Source organism: Paroedura picta, chromosome 7 (assembly GCF_049243985.1).
Source record: "Paroedura picta isolate Pp20150507F chromosome 7, Ppicta_v3.0, whole genome shotgun sequence".
NCBI classification, from domain to species: domain Eukaryota; kingdom Metazoa; phylum Chordata; class Lepidosauria; order Squamata; family Gekkonidae; genus Paroedura; species Paroedura picta.
Window position 1 is genome coordinate 55,475,583 of NC_135375.1, and position 16,430 is coordinate 55,492,012.

The window sequence follows — 16,430 nt, forward strand, 5'->3', positions numbered from 1 at the left end:
GTGTGAAAGATTGGTAGCAATTACAGTTAAACAGCAACAACAATAATTCTTTTTTAAAAAAAAGAGAGGGAGAGACTATCAGAACAATTATCACCATACAGTGCCAGCTTTATTTGCGCCTTAATTTATGCTTACTTATGAAGGTATCTTAAGGGGGGGGGGAGAATCCATGAAACAGATGAAGGGACGAGAGTGCATAGAATAGCATAGTAAATTATGATTGTTGGTAGCTCTGTTGCTTTACCTCTGTGATCCTATAAAACTTTTTTTACTTTTTTCGTCTTGACTGGTTTTACCTTCTTCTTTTCCCACTCCTAAGAGAGTAATCCTAAAAAATAACCTTACCTTGGTATATTCAGGGGGGTTAGTGCCAGAACAGAATTTGTACAATAACACGAAGGGAATGAATTAAAATCCTCAGTATTTGACGTCAGACATAGAATTGATCAAAAGCAGGGAAGTGGGTTTGTCGGATTTCTGGTCTTTTCTCTTTTTTTATCCCAGGATTTAAAAAAAACAAAACCTAGCAGTCGGTTCTTTCTCCCATCTCCCACCCGCCCCTTAAGTTGGGGATGTGTTGCCTTTAATTTAGGTGTTATCAATCTATTCCGAAAAATGACGGATGACCTTGTCACATGGACGCCAGTCAAAACATCCCCCCCCCCCGGTCATTCTTTCTTTTGGCCAAAGCAGTTCAGTTCAGATTTGTGTGAACGCGTCCTGCCTGGGACGCAGACTAAACTTAAACAACAACAGCGTTCCCAGACTTTGTGAAACGCAAAGGCTGGGAAAGAAACAAACTCTGCGGAAACGGACAGCTGAAGGTTAAGGGATTACTGGAGGCGAGCGCGGGAGAGGCGCGGCGTCAGAGGTGCGCGGCGGCGCAGGCAGGGAGTGTAGATCTGAGAGGCTCTGTCAAGCACTCGGGGCCCCGCAGACCTCGCTACGTGTCTTCGGGGTTCTTCGCAGGTTGGTGGAAGTTTGGCGCGTATCCCTTGTCAAACCCAAATTATGCGCTCGGTTGGATCGGGAAAGGGTAAGGCTGAAAGTTCATGCCCTAGAAAGCCCACTCAAGTTCAGCCGATGAGATTTAAGAGGGCGGGAGTGGACTTTGGCTGTGGCAGCCCGCAGAGCCATATTCTGCCGATCGGTTTGTTTGTTTCATGTGGATTAGAGATGAAACGCTGCAGCACCTGCGCGGTCACTTTATTGGTAGAAACCAAGTAGAGACAGGTTGGAAGCACCGAGACAGTCGAGCACCGGGGCATGACTAGATCGGGGGAGGAAAGCAGCTGCCCCCCCCCCCCAAGGAGAAGGAAGCAGTGGTGTTGGCCTCGTCGGGGCGGCTGGGCCAAGTTCGCAGGTCGTCTCGCACCCACATAAGTGGCCCGTGATTCGCAGGCAGGAGCGGGTGAGTTTGGGAACAGGACCGCGACCACATTTGATTCCCAGGCCAAGGAAAGTTCGGAGCGGCAACAAGGGCAGAGAAGACCTGGCGAGCACCTGAGTAGCCCCGGATTCATCCGACTTCCAGGGGACTGGAGCGCCCGGCCAGCACGCCCGACCCGCCGTCGGGAGCAGAAGGCGGCCGTCAACCGCGAGCGCTGCTGCGGAGCAACGCCACCATGCCCTTCTGCGCGGAGCTTTCCTCCGTGCTTTGAATGCGGGGCGCGGGGGGTGGGCGGCTGCGGGTTGCGAAGAGCTGCAGGTTGCGTTCCCTCCCCCCCCCCGCGCTCCGCCTCAGCCCCCTCCTCACTCTCGCTCTCGCTCTCGCTCTCCCCCACGCGCACTCCTGAGTTTGGTGCTGTCGTAAAACCCACGTGTCCGGGCCGGGGGCTGCCACAGCGCCGAGCGCCAGCAGAGCGCTGCCGCTCCTGCCACAGCGAGAAAGAGCGAGAGGGCGCGCGATCCCGACGCAGGACAGCCGACGTCCCGTCTCCGTCTCCGCCGCCGCCACCGCCTCCCCCTCCCCCCCAGCACTCGCTCAGGTCCCCCCAAGCAGATCGCTCCCCTGCCCCACGACCCTGGCTCTGCCGGGCGGAGAGCGACTTCGGCCCCCGTCCGGATTAGCGGAGCTCCAGGTAAAGGCGAGAAGGGGCGGAGGGAGGGGAGCCTTGGGGGAGCCCCTCCGGGAAGGCCTGCGGGGGGAGGGGGAGGGGGCGCGGGCGAGGGGCGCCCGGGGTCGAGGGGGAGCTCGCCTCGGGAGCCACTCGGAGGGGGGCGACGGCGATCCTCGGCGGCCGCTGTGGGGAAAGGCGGGGCGCCCGGGAAGCAGCCCCGCCGGCGGGCTCCGCTCGACTTCCCCGCTCGCTGCCGAGAAACTTTGGCTCGGGGGGGGGGGGCGGCGCTAGCGCCCTCCTGCTCTCCCCCCGCCCCGCTGCCGCCGCCGGGAGGGGACCCTCACTGGTCTCTCTGCCCTTTCTTTCCCTTTGCCTCCCCTCCGTGTCTTTCCTCCAGGCGCGCCGGGGAGATGCTGAAGCCCGGCGAGGCCGGCGGATCGGCGTTCCTCAAGGTGGACCCTGCCTACCTCCAGCACTGGCAGCAGCTCTTCCCGCACAGCAGTCCGCTCAAAGGCGGCGCCGGCCTCTTGGGCCACCTCCAGGCGCCCGACAGACCCGTCGACCCTCCGCCTGACCCGCTGCGCCAGCTGCCCACCTCTCTCGCCGCGGCGGCGGCGGCCGCCTCCTCCACCTCCTCCTCGTCGTCGTCGTCTTCTTCTTCCACCCCGTCTTCCTGCGCCGCCGCCTCTCTGGCCAGCCTGACCTCGCTCCCGGTGGCCCAGATCCCGGTCTTTGGACCGATCCAGAGCTCCTCCGAGTCCCCTCCCGGAGGCCCGGTTGCCTTGCTGCAGACCAAGGACCTGGCGGGAGGCGGCGGCGGGGTGGCCAAGTGCCCCGACCGGGTCGCGACCAGGTTCCGCTGCACCGCCGAAGAGCTGGACTATTACCTGTATGGGCAGCAGCGCATGGAAATCATCCCGCTCAACCAACATACCGGGGACCCCAATAATCGTATGTACCGCTTATGCAGCCTTTCCATTCGCGCGGCGGGCGTTAAAACTTTCGTGACGGAGCAAGGAGAAGGGGCGCGAGAGTTCCCGGAAGGGTCTGCCCGGGTGCTCTGAAGCCCCACGGAGCTCAGTCCCGGGAAGACCTCTCACCCCGCTTTGACTCCCGAAACTTGTAGAGCGCCCCTGCACGTAACTCACCCGGTTTAACTGGCAGCCTTTGATCACATTCTCTTTGAAGTATGCTCCATTGATTACTGCGGAACTTACTTCCGATCCGCCTTTAGAGCACTTCCTTGGACGTAAGCTCCGCGGACCTCAATGAGACTTGATGCCGAGAAAATAAAGGGGAGGACTCCAAGCCCACAAAGACTCTGAAAACAAACTCACTGTAATGTGACTGAAATCTTAACCAAATGTTTCTTTTAAAAGAACTTTTCCGAAAAGAGAATTTCAAAAGTGTCCCCCTCACCCCACCCCGAAGCTCCTGTTTGGCGAACTAAAACTTGAAGGGTGACTGTCCTCCATTGAGGATGCACCTCCGAGCGAACAAGAAAAGTTTCTAAGTGAACTTTTCAGGCCCCTCTGGAAATACCGCTTACCCCTCGGCCCATGTTAACAGCAATAGCCCCACGCCCCTGGGCTTGCCTGCCTTTCACGAGTCCAAAGGGAGGGGGCACGCCCATTCCCTAGGAAGTTTGTTTTCAAATGTATAAATGCCAGACGCCTGAGTGTCTAAACCAATATGCTGTGGAGGTTTCAGAAAGTTTCTTAGGAAGCAAACCACGTTTCACTGCAGGTGTGCATATCCCCCCCCCCGTATACATTTTGACAGACTCTTCTTGTACACTTGGTTTGCATGTCCTATCCGTGGCATTTTAAATGATACAAGAGCTTTTTCAGATATCGGGGGGAGGGGATCTAACGGGAGCCTTAGAAAGTATCATCATTAGTAATAATTGCATGAAGAACACAATGTTAACTGCACAGCCTTTAAAGTCTCCTTTCCCCCCTCCCTCCTGCCCCTGGATACGTTGTACTCTCCATGTCATGTTGGTTCTTAAACAAGTCAAAAGCTCTTTCTTTGACTTGCAGCTCCTGAATCCAGCCTGAATATTGAAGTATTCCCCATTTTACGTGATCCGACGGATCCGTCAAAAAGCGGGGATAAAGACATTTGGGTAGGGATGACTGTCCCGTAGACCTGTGGAACAGGGACTTGTATATTAAGGCGAAATGGCCTTAAATCAACATATCTGCGGTCTAGCAATCGAAAGCTGAAATCCGGTTTAATTTAGTTCCGAGGAGAATGTGACGGAATCTCTTCTTCCTTGCTTCAGTGACAATGTGCCTACATTTAATTTCACTGGGATGGAATAAAACGGCGATCCTGACTTTCTGGGAGAGCAAATGCATTTAGAACCAGTCGGCTTAACTTTTACGGTCCTTCAGAAAGAATTGTGGTGTGTGTGTGATTTGTCTAGCGTTTCCTCGGTGCAAAGGCTTCGTTTCCTTGCAACTTGCCATTTGCGTCCGTCCGCTCCGTCTAGGGGCCAGGCAGTGTCTTTTGGTCCGAGGGCAAGGAACCTGAGAACGGACTCAGAAATGATCTTGGTAGCCGAACCACTTTCCTGCAAAGGGGGCTACAAGGAGTACGGAGGAAATAGGGAGCGACTTCTGAAAGAGCAGGGCCGAGGGTGAAAACGGATTCATTCCCACGGAGCCCCTTCCTGCCCGGCACTGTGAGGCGTCGCCACGTGTCTAGGCAGGGCCAAAGTGACACGAGCATCATCTGTGCCAAGGAGCTGGAGTTCGCTGACCGGCACAGCCAGGCCAGCAGAAGGCCGGCCGCGGGTGCAGCTGTGTGGGACCGCAGCCCTGTTAGGTCGGGGGTCCCCGGATTCAAACCCAGCCCCTTGCTCCGCGTGCATCCTGCTTCCTTGAGCCCGAATTCCTTTGAAGTTCCCAAGCCAAGGCAACCACTGGAGCTGCTCCGAATCACGGAAACCCGTTGGCAGGCACATTCTCTCTTGGCCCTGGATTTCCCTGCGCCGACGGTGGTTCTGGGCGCTCTGAAGTGAGAGCTCTGGAAAGCTGGCAAGCTGAGCAAGATCCCGTGTTGGGCACAGGGGCAGGCGGGCGGGGGAAGCAGCAGCCCGTGCTTAGCCGGAGGCGCAAAAAGTGACCCCAACCTGTGGTGCTTAGCGCTGCCTTGCAGTGCACGGACGGTCGCTGCTGCCCTCCAAGACAGGGGAGTGGCGGTCAGTGGGGACAGGACAGTTTCAGGGAGAGGGTAGAGAGAATCCACGGGAATCTGAGATTCCTTTTCTAAATCACCCCCTTCCGATGGTCAACTTCACCGCACCCATTGGCTACAACGTACTCCCCCCCCCAACACATCCATGCATTCTATTTCAGGCGGAAGGGAGTTGTAAAATCGCCCCCAACTTTAACAAAATCTAGCAAGCACCCTGGAGTTCCTCCCCCAAAAGATAGTGACATACAGAGGTGAGAGGGAGGGGGAGGGGATGCTCCTTTCCTAATAGGAGGGGGTGTGGTTGATGGTTTCAGCCCCATTTTTCTCCTTCCTAGAACAAAGATCTCTTCCGCAACTGGGGGTGGTGGCAGAAATCAGGCTGCCAGATTTTAAAAGTTGCTGGGAAAACTCAGTTGTACCCTACAATGGGGCAAAGGCATATTTATGGGGATCTCTCCCTTCCTATCCTCTCCCAAAGTAGGTGTAGTTGAAAATCAGTTCCAACAATGATTTCAAGGGACTTCATTTTCCATATGAGGATTGCAGGTTCAGCTCCACCAATTCCAAACACTTTGGCACAGTTGTAAGGTGAAAATAGTTCCTATTCCTGTCCTCAGAATGTGTCCGGGTTTTAATTTCTACATAACTTTGTTGCTTATAGCAAGGCCAGTCATCATTCACATCCCTTCACCTGATAGCTAGAAATGACCACATGTCATATTGCTGTGCAGAAATGAAGCAAAGTCTTTACAACATGTCTTTGCTTGATCTTTTTTTACTGAAAGTCATTGAGCAGGATATCTCTAAGTTGAGAATAGCCGTGAACTATCCTACATGTATTACCATTTTTATAATTGTACAGCATGTCGTTTAATGAGGAAACCAGTCATGCAACTTCATTGTATGCTATGTGGTATAATGTGCACACTAGATTGGAAATGAATTCCATTCGGCACAGTGAGCCTTACTTCCAAGTAGGCATGCATAGGATTGATCTGCACATCTTCATTTAACACTTGCAGTCATTTATAAAGATTGCTTTGCGGTTAATACTCAATAGTTACTTCTAAGAAGTGAGTTGATTTTCCAAGGGAAATTGAAATTTTTCTCATGTTGTTCTTGAAACTATCAAAGTGATTTATGCTATTGTCACAAGAGGAGCGTTTGGAACTAGGAGATCACTGCAATCACACTTGTTAGGACTGCAAGAACAACAGGTAGTTTTGCACTGATGCACACCTACCACCCTGAACAAGGAAACTGTTGTCAGGTGTGAGGCTTAAACAGCTGAGCCTTGGCTGGACTCTAAATTCCATTTCAAAAGCTCTCATTTAAATTTCTTTCCTGGGTGTAAATACATAAAAATTACAAGGATGGCACAGTACAAAAGAGGCTTGGGCAAGATCCTACTGGTTATAGGGCACTGTGTTAGTCTGATATTAACTACTGAAGGCTGGATCTATGCAGTAATTTGTTTGCCCTCAAGGCAATTAAATGTATACTTAAAACCCCTTAATTATTCTAGGAGGGTATCCCCCCACTCATGTTTAAGGGCCGGATAGTGATTTATGGAACTGGGAATTCTTAGTTCACACAGTCCCATATTCTTGAAATCCAGGCAGCCTTCTGAAGCGGAAGTGAAAGAATCCTGCATTCCCCGGGAGGTTTCTGTGCCATTGTCTTGAAGCATCATTACTCCTCTAAAACAGTGTAAAACTGCAGCGGCATATAAGAGAGCAGGTTGCATGGCAGGTGACTTGGCAAGGATGTTTTGCCAGTGACGTTCTGCTAATGCATGGGACCAAGGCTTGCCTTTTAGTTTGAAATTCGTATTTTCCCAAATTGCTACTAACACCTATGATTTAGCTATTTTCCATCATTAGTTCCCCCAGCAGCATTGCCCTTAAAGAGAGCAGCCCGTGGCTCATATATTAGATTGAGGTTAGAAAAGGTGGTGACTGTTTATTTAAGGTGATAAAATGGTCCATCAGCAGTAATCTCCATCGATATGTGCCACAAGGAGATGAAGGATGAGGGGACAAGGCACAATTAATTGCCCTATAGTTTTGTAGGAGAGAGTGGAGGCAATGCAGCCCTCGCTTCGATCTCCTTTCCCAAAGCCCATTCATCATCTCCACATTGTATATGGGGCTCTCCCAGGGGCAGGGGGTGGCAAGGTTTATCTACACACAATATTCTCCTAACCTTCTTATACCTGACATCCAGATTTGATTTAATTTATTCATACATGCCACAGAAAGAGATAAATGTATAATAATAATAATAATAATAATAATAATAATAATAATAATAATAATAATAATAATAATAAATATATATGTGTCACTAAGTAAAGACTGGTTTATATCCTCTAGGGAGAACTCCTATACATGCTTACTTAGAAGTAAGTCACAAAATTCATCGGGGTTTACTACCCCCCCTGAAAACGTTTTTAGGATTGTGTCCTTATTGTGGATCCTGTCGTTGCAAATGTTCGGGCTGGATGTCTGCTTTCGTTGGCTGGAAAACGCAGTCGTTGGAGTGACTTTCGCGTGACTTACACAAAAGAGAGTTCTTTTCCGATTGCGCTGCTAGGGTTAGAAGAGTTGGAGTAGAAATTACAATGCAGCTTCACTTGGCGCCTATGGCCTTCACAGCCTGCTCGCACGCATTCAGAAGTCCCACCTCGATGACCAACGGGAGCAGCCCGAAGGAAAGGGGCCAGAAACGCGTCCTCCTGTCCAAGCGCTGAGTTTTGCGCCTAACCTCGTCGATTAAGAATGGGAACTGTCGCTAAACCACGATTATATCTGTCTCCCGCACGCACCCCCCCCCCCCCCCCACGCACGCACCCGGTTTCCGATTTCGGCAGCAGGCAGCCAAGCGGCGAGGTGATTGGGCTCAGGAGGTGAGGAGCCATTTCCATAGTCAATAGCGTACAATGCAGCAGCGCTTCTGCCGGGCGCCCCGCAGCGGGGGGCTGCCTTCTACTCACCTGCTGCTGGTCTCGGCGCGGCAGCTCGGAAGGAAGCTTTGCTGACCAACCAAAGCCCCGCGTGATGGGCGCTGGGGGAGCGGGAACCGGCAAGGAGCAAGAGCGCGCCAAGTGAAGCGGGAAGGAAGGAGATCGCCATTTTCTTTTAAGCTAAACTTTAATTTGAGCCCGTGTCACGAGGGGAAATAATAACACCCCCGCCCTCCCTCGGCCAAAGAGGAGAGGTGCCGTCTTCTTACCGGTTGTCCCTCTGACTTTTCGCACCTGCGACTTGAACGGAATGCTCAGTCTAGCCCCGTTGTCAGACCCAGGAACGGAGGGAGGGGCTTGGTGTCCACCTTTAGGAACAGCCGTTAGAAGTCAGGGTCTTCTTTTTTCCAGAAGGACCTCTTCGCCATGTCACCAAGTAGGACGCTTTGCCTTTCAAACAACAACAAAGATGAATGCTGGTCTTTTCCATCCCCTTCCTTTGTTCCAAGGAAGCTATTCAAAGCGGGCAAAAGCATCCAAAGCCGCAAATGTCAAAATGGGAGGGGGGGACAAGATGAATTTATATAATAATTATTAGCCAGCCACTTTAGTCAAGCAGAAAGGCCTGGTGCATGTACATTTTAAACTATTTTGTAAAACTATTTTGTAGAAAAAAAGCTTTACCAGGCTTCTTTTGAAATTTCCTGTTTCAATTTGACATGAATAAGTTCTATAGTGGGACCCGAACTCTAATGTCTTCTTGGAGCTAGCTATGTAGTTTTATCAGACCTGGCTTTTGTTTCCTCACCATGCAAGCTAAACACACTCCAAATTATGAATATCATCATATATGAATGTAAATTTGGATTGTTTTGGCATTTTTTGGTAGAGATGTCTCTGGAGATGTTTTAGAGATACTGTCATCAGTATCTTACCAATTTTTAATAAAGCAAACAGGCTGATTAGTCCCAGAGCTCAACTCTTTCACTAGCCAGGTCTGGGAAAAGTAGTTTTATCTCACATATTGGTTGACATATTGGACAGCTTGTAGAAAAATGTTTTGACAGTAGTAAAGATTAGTGCAAACTGAGCTCACAGACACTAAATGGATGCACTGGACTAAAGTTTGCACAACTCTCTAAGTGCTATGCCTCCCATCCTCACCAATACTACTATTTTATGGGACTGACATAACATAAGCCTTCCTTTTCTTGACCTTTCTGGTCTCACATTGAAGAGAATATGTGCTTCTTTACTAAAATACCCTTTAAAGAAATAGTGATTTACTAACGAGTGGAAGTGGGCAAAATATTAAAGTGCATTTAGGCTATAGTCTTGTGCGTATTGGACAGAGAACTTGGAAACATATTTTCCCCCAGCCCTTCATACCATATTAGGTGCTGAACTGTGTAAAAATAGTGCTTTAACTAATTAACAGTTATTATTTGATAATATATTATTTAACAATAACATTAAATAATATTTAGGGTATTGTTTTCTCATTTCAGTTTCAAATTCCTGTAATTTCTTTATTTCCACTTCTTTATAATGCACCATATAAAAGGGTCATGTTTAATCAACTGTGTCCCCTTTGATAAGTTCCTATACTGGTTCTGTGTACTTCTTTCCAAAGTCCCAGCAAATTTCCAAATGTGATCATTTTGTTTGCATTTTATGTATTAAGGTGATATGTATTTAATATACTTTTTGGGCAAATCATATTGTATGTTTGTGTTTAACTGTAAGAGTTGTTGCTGTTTTTACCTACAAGTTCAAAAAATGCAAACAATATATGTTTGGGGTAATTTTTAGTCTATAGCTATACCCTGGAAATAAATGGTCTTTCTCCAAATATCTATTTTATAACACTATAAATGTCATATATGTAACAGAGTATGTCCCACCTCTGTTTGTTCAAATCATTCTGCAATACATATATTCAATATGTATTGTCTAGAAATCAGAATGCAATTGAGACTGGCAAGGGCATGGCTAGAAAGATTGTTAAGTGTAAGGAAATGTTGCTGGTGACAGGATCAAGATAATTAGTACTGTAGTATTACCCATTAACATGTCTGGATGTGAAAGTCGGGCAATGAAGAAAGCTGATAGAAAGAAAATTGATTCACTTAAAATGTGATGTTTTATAGATGCCTAAAGGAAAAGACAGACAAGTGGATTTCAAATCAAATCTAGCCTGAGCTCCATTTAGAAGCTAAAATGACTAAACTGAAGCTACTATAATTTGGTCTCATTATGAGAAGACAAAGTCACTGCTGGAGAAGACAATAATACCAAGAAAAGGGCTAGAAAACACTACGAGAGTCAGTGTGGTGTATGGTTGAGAGTGGCCTATTCTAATCTGGAGAACTGGGTTCGATTTCCACTCATCTTCATTCAGAACTCTCTCAGTCCCACCTACCTCACAAAGTGCGTGTTGTGTGGAAAAAGGAAGGGAAGAAGATTATAAGATGCTTTAAGACAGTGTCCCCAACCCCCGGTCCGGAGACCGGGACTGGTCTGTGGATCAGTCAGTACCGGTCCATGACTCCTCCTCCCCAGCTGCTGCCTCGGGGGCTGCCCTGCCACTCTGCTGCTGGCTCACCTTTGGAGCTCTCTGGCAGCCGCCATGGCTGGGGCTCTCCCTCGGCATGGCAGTGCACAGCTGCTGCTGGCAGCACCCCCCAGCAGGCGGCGGGAAGCCAGGGGTGCTAGCGGGAAAGCAAGCGAAGCAGGGGCTCAGGCGGTGGTGACATCCCTTGGCAAAAGACTACCCCCCCGGGCCTCACTAAAATTGTCAAGTGTTGACCGGTCCCTGGTGATAAAAAAGTTGGGGACCACTGCTTTAAGACACCTAAAGTCAGAGAAAAGTGGGGTACAAAACCCAACGTTTCTTCTTCAGCAGGAAAAGATGAAGACCTTACATGAGATGGATTGATTATTGAAAGCCATGGCCCTTAGGTTGCAAGGCTGCCTATAGTAGGACTTTTGCAGGTTATGAATTCATAGGATCACCATAAGTCAGAAGTGACTGGACAGCACTTAACACATACATGCATTGTCTAAAATATGTAATTCATGTCAAATATATCTTTGTTGCTCCCTGCCTCAAACCTAAAAATTCAGATTTGGTTTGGGGCAGCCCCTGAACTGAGCCAGAATTTCCCTGGACCAAACCAGCATGCTGTGGCTGGGAGAAAAGGGGATGGGTCACCCAGGAAGGGATTCATTGTTGGAAACCATTTAATCCATCCTTTTTACTTCCCCCCACTTCAAAACAGAAGGGAGAAAAACAGGCATGTTTGATGGCTGACAGCCATTTAAACTTGACAACTGATGGGCCAACACATTGTGCTGTACAGTTAAAATAGCTGGCAAACATTTCACCAGTTGGTTTTGCTTACTTGAAAGTTGGGGGAAGTGAAACTGACTGGTGAGATGTCTGGCAGTCATTTCAGCCTGACAGCTGGGCAGGTGCACCCATCAGCTGCTAGGCTGTTGGACCATTTAAGCCTAACAGCTGAAAAGGGCTAATATGCCTCTTAGTTATTAGATTTAAATTACTGTGAGCCATTTAACCTCTCCAATTTGCTCCCTACTTACTGTTTCCAAGTGGGAGAAAATGAAACAGACTAGTAAAATAGTTTGCAGCCATTTCAGCCTATGTATATCAGCCCTGTTTAGTTGTTAGGCTTAAATGGTCCAAACAGCTGACAAAAGTCTGATAAAAGTTCAGGGAAAGTGCCTTCCCCCAAATCAGTTTGTAGGCTACAAACCGAACCATGTTTGTGTTGAATTTTGGCTTGTGAACCGGTCCGTGCCCATCCCTACTGGCTAGCATTAACAATATTCACACACGGTGCAAACAACATGACAGAAGCTCATGAAAACAGACTGCTATTACTTTGCTTATTTATAATTGATACAGGCTTAAAGGCCAAACTCTTCCAGTGGCATAGAAGCTTTATAATAATATCCGTTAGGTGTTTTGTGAGGAATGATTACTGTTAAAAATTTACTAGTAGATTGTGTCCATTCCATTGCTTTCTGCCTGCCTATATCCTTAACTATGTTTATGTGCTTGTGTATGTGTCTGAACTGTAAACAGATACTTTAGGGCATTTTTGGACTTTGTGGGTGATGGAGAACAAGCATAAGAGAATGAGAGTTTTACTGATACTGCAAGCTAACAAAAAGACAAATAAGTGGGTCCATGTCTGGGACAGTGATGCTCTGTATTCTTGGTGGTTGGGGAGAGGGCATAGTGGGAAGACTTCTGGAGTTCTGGCTTCATTGGTATCACTCCTGATGACACCTGGGTTCTGGCCATTGTGTGACATGGAATATTGGACTGGATGGGTCATTGGTCTGATCCAGCATGGCTTTTCTTATGAGACTACATAATTTAGGACTGGAACCATTAATAGACGTAAGGAAGCAATATTTTTATCAATGTAAGTGTAATATATGGACCCATCAGTTTTTTGCAGAAGGTGTTATCCTAGCACTGGTTTCTTCATTGTTAATGGTTTCTCATTATAAGTTCTTATTTTAAACTTTTGTAAATGAGAGACGCACTTCCGCTACAACTCTTAGCTCTGGAAAAGTAACTTGGTTGACTTCCAAAGCAATAAATGTTGCTTCTGTGTTATTTTGTCTAGGAGAAAGAAAAATGCTGTTACTGTACTTAGCAGCACTGAAATACTATAATGTTTACTTTGACCAGTTAATTAATTGATTAATTGGTTAAAAAACAAGACAGTTAATCGACTAAAACCCTCTAATTCAATGACAACTCTTATAACTGGGGGACAGGTGTTCACAAATTATTCCTCTTAAATAGGCCATGTATGAAACCTTGTTAACAATTCTCTCAGGACATGATAAATCCTTTCCCCCTTGGGCTTTGATTGACACAATATGCGGAAACTAAAGAAGAATATTGTGAATCCCTTTTAAATATTTGTGAATTATTTTTATTGCTGGATTAAATATGTTGTAACTTAACTGTGAAGTTTTCTGATTTACTGCTAGAGATTATTACCCACGTGGCTCTGTTCAAAGGCTTTTACTAACTTCTTACTTTATTGTTGTTTTCAAAATCTCTTATATTCTTTAAAGTAGTTTCATTAGTTAGATATTTTTGATAATAGGCCTGATTAAAAAACAAAACAAAACATAGAAGTGAACAAACTCCTTTTAGTTTCAGGGTTTATTCCGTGAGTACTAGAGCTAAGATGTAGGGGAAAAGCTGTGTCACTGGCTATTTTGTTTCCCATAATCTGACTTGCAGCAAAATCTCAGTAATGATACCGTATGCATAATAAGGAACAACAATAACAACACCTTTCCATTCCTGTATGTGTATAAAGTGCTGACAAGGTGTAGACAATTTATGGCCATCCCAGCATGGGACTTTCAAGGCAAGTGGGAAGCAGAGTTGGTTTGCCCTGGCTTTTTCCTGTGAATATGTGAACTCACTTTATATAGCAAGTAACCACATTGATTTTGGGCGAACAGTCTTCTAGGTCATGTATTTAGGATTCCCAATTGAAGGTTATCCAAGGAAAGATTAAGCATAGTAACACACATGGGTTTTAAATAGTATAACTCAATTTAGGATTGCACTGCCAAATAATTCAGTGATCTAATAGGATTCAAACAAATCTAATGTTGAGTTTATATTTGTTGATGAATAATGCTCATAGTTATTATTCAAAATAAATTGCTGATATATTTATAGTAGTTTACAGAACATGAGAGCCTGTGGAGATTTCCTGCAATCTAGTCCTAGCATCCATAGCCATCCTAGGTTTTATGTTGATTGGGGATTACAAAAGTCTTTACATAAGCAAAAACATATGATGTTACATTTCTAGCAGTGGAGTGCAGAAGTTTGATCCTGAAGCTTCCTGGACAGAACCAAAATGATGCTTTGGCTTCATTTAATTGAAACTGTTCAGTAGACATGGTGTCTCCAAGAGAGCCATTAATAACCAGGAAGCTGGGAGGAGGTTACACTTCTAAAAGAATGTCAGAGGGGAACAAATTATTCCTGAATCAAGGAGAAATAGCTAAAATCTTGGCCAGTCATTTCCTAAACCTGGGTTTTGAAGGGTATTGCTTTTGTATAGTAGAATACAAATATCAGATTTAGATGGATTTATAGACATTTTTCTGTAATTGATGTTATTTTATATCTGGAGAATACCATTTTAGCGCGTGGGATTAGCAGGTAAACATAAATGTATGGTTTATAACAGAGAAAAGAAGATGATGATAATATTTTGCACTAAAAGTTCGTCATTATAGAATATGTGATTATATTTATTGCAATAAAGTATTTTTTTAAAGTCCATGAATTTTAGAGATAGCCTTGCTTCATTATTTTTTCTTGTATTTAATAAGTAACTGATGATAATAAGTAATGAAAGCTTTTAGCAGTCTTGGAGGGAAAGCAGTAGTGAACACACTTCTGAAATAATTTTAATCTATGTCTTCCTGTCTAGGCTTCATTTTTCACATATCTTCTTGTAATTTCACTCAGTGCAATTCATGACCGTGCAACTGGATCCTATGCATGTGTACTCAAAAGTAAAATTCAGTCCTGATTAGTACAGAAGGGTTCATTCCAGAGTATGTGTTCATAGGGTTACATGTTCATTCCTAGAGCCTCATGGTCTACCATCCTAAATAATGATTCTAAGCAAAACTGCGTTTAAGGTGGCTGGTTTAATAATTCCACTATGGTAGCATGGCACTTCAGTTTTAAGAACATTTGTTAGAATAAAATCACACTGGAACTTACTTCTTCATGTTTTCAAAAAACATTCCTGTGATTCCAGTTTTTAAAAGCTACTTCTACAACAACAACAACAACAACAACCATGTACTGTTTTTCTGAACTGTTACATTTTTAAACCACGCTTTACATGAAATGATTCCAAAAATTCAAGCAATGTAGATGATGAACTGATACTTAGAGAAATTTTGGGTTCACTGTTCACCTGTTAAAATTGCCACACTAGTTAAGTACAAAAACTTGGATCTGAGTCAGTTGAAATTCCTTTGAAGCTACAGAATTAAATTTACTTCCGGTATTTCAGTTTAACTGAGTTGTGGAATGGGATGAAAGTTCTGACTACAAGCAGATTCTTTTCACTTCTGAAGGTGTAACTGCCATCCTAAACACATTTCCTTGCAAGTATTCACCTCTTCAAGTGGATTGACTATCAAATGCATGACTGTGATCCAAAGAACGATGCAACTTGTTCTGCACACCCAATAGTGTTTTGGAGTCATGTTCCACAAATGGCAGTCTCCCATGTTTCACAGAAAACAGCTTTGAAATTTAAGGAATTTTCAGTAGTATTTCATGATACGTATTGTAATGCCTGCCACTGAAATAACAACAATAACAACAACAAAATCAATAATGACCATGTCTTGGGTTCATCTGCATTTTTGTGAGAACCCATGTTCAAGAGATGGATGATATAATTACATCTCCACTAAAAATTATGAAGCAAATGGATTCTTCAAATAAATGATATAATTTAAGGATATAATAGATATAATTTCATGTCTAATTTACTGTACATCCTGATATTGTCAAACTATATGTAATATATTCAGAGTGAAAATAATCCTAAAATAAATATATGACAGACTCACAAAATATATGTAGAATTTATCAACAACTCAAATAAAGGCTACACTTTAGTAATATGGCTCATATTAGTGTTGACTAGGTAGAAGTTTTTTAAGTCTGCAATATTCTTGCAGTGAAACAATATTGAAGTATATCTTACATGGAAGGTAAGAAAGCTTGAGTTCAGCCTGTCGTTCAAGCTGCTTACTTATTCCAATTTGGGTTTTGGACCACCAAATCCTTCAAAATTGGCAACATTTTGCTTTGTTTTTAGCTATATGGATTTGTTTCATGCAAGAAATAGTGCACAAATGATGAACAAGCTTTGTTTTTTGAATATATTCACGGAACAGAGTTGTTAGAAATGTGTATTATAAGGTAAAATGTGCCGGGAACTGTAATTGATTCAAATACATTTATTTTTTAAAATTTGCTATGTATACACACATGTACTTTGTAACTTAACTGCACGTCAAGAACATGAAAATAGTTAAAAGGAAATAGAGAAAATAAAATCTCTAAATATCTTTTATCCATATAGGAAAAAATA

General features: G+C 45.1%; 1 protein-coding gene across 7 annotated transcripts in view; it reads left to right on the top strand.

The window, feature by feature from the left end:
* Window positions 1-693: 693 nt before the first annotated feature.
* PRDM6 (PR/SET domain 6) overlaps window positions 694-16,430 on the top strand; it is a 147,700-nt gene continuing 131,963 nt past the window's right edge. For 2 of the 7 annotated variants that reach the window (XM_077344409.1, XM_077344415.1), the window contains exons 1-2: window positions 1,459-2,081; window positions 2,458-3,011. In XM_077344409.1, coding sequence (XP_077200524.1) covers window positions 2,471-3,011 — 541 coding nt within the window. In that variant the 5' untranslated portion in view covers window positions 1,459-2,081; window positions 2,458-2,470. Of the gene's footprint in view, window positions 970-1,037; window positions 1,412-1,453; window positions 2,082-2,457; window positions 3,012-16,430 lie in introns of those variants that run through there. The other 5 variants (XM_077344410.1, XM_077344411.1, XM_077344412.1 and 2 more) reach the window with 5 other exon arrangements.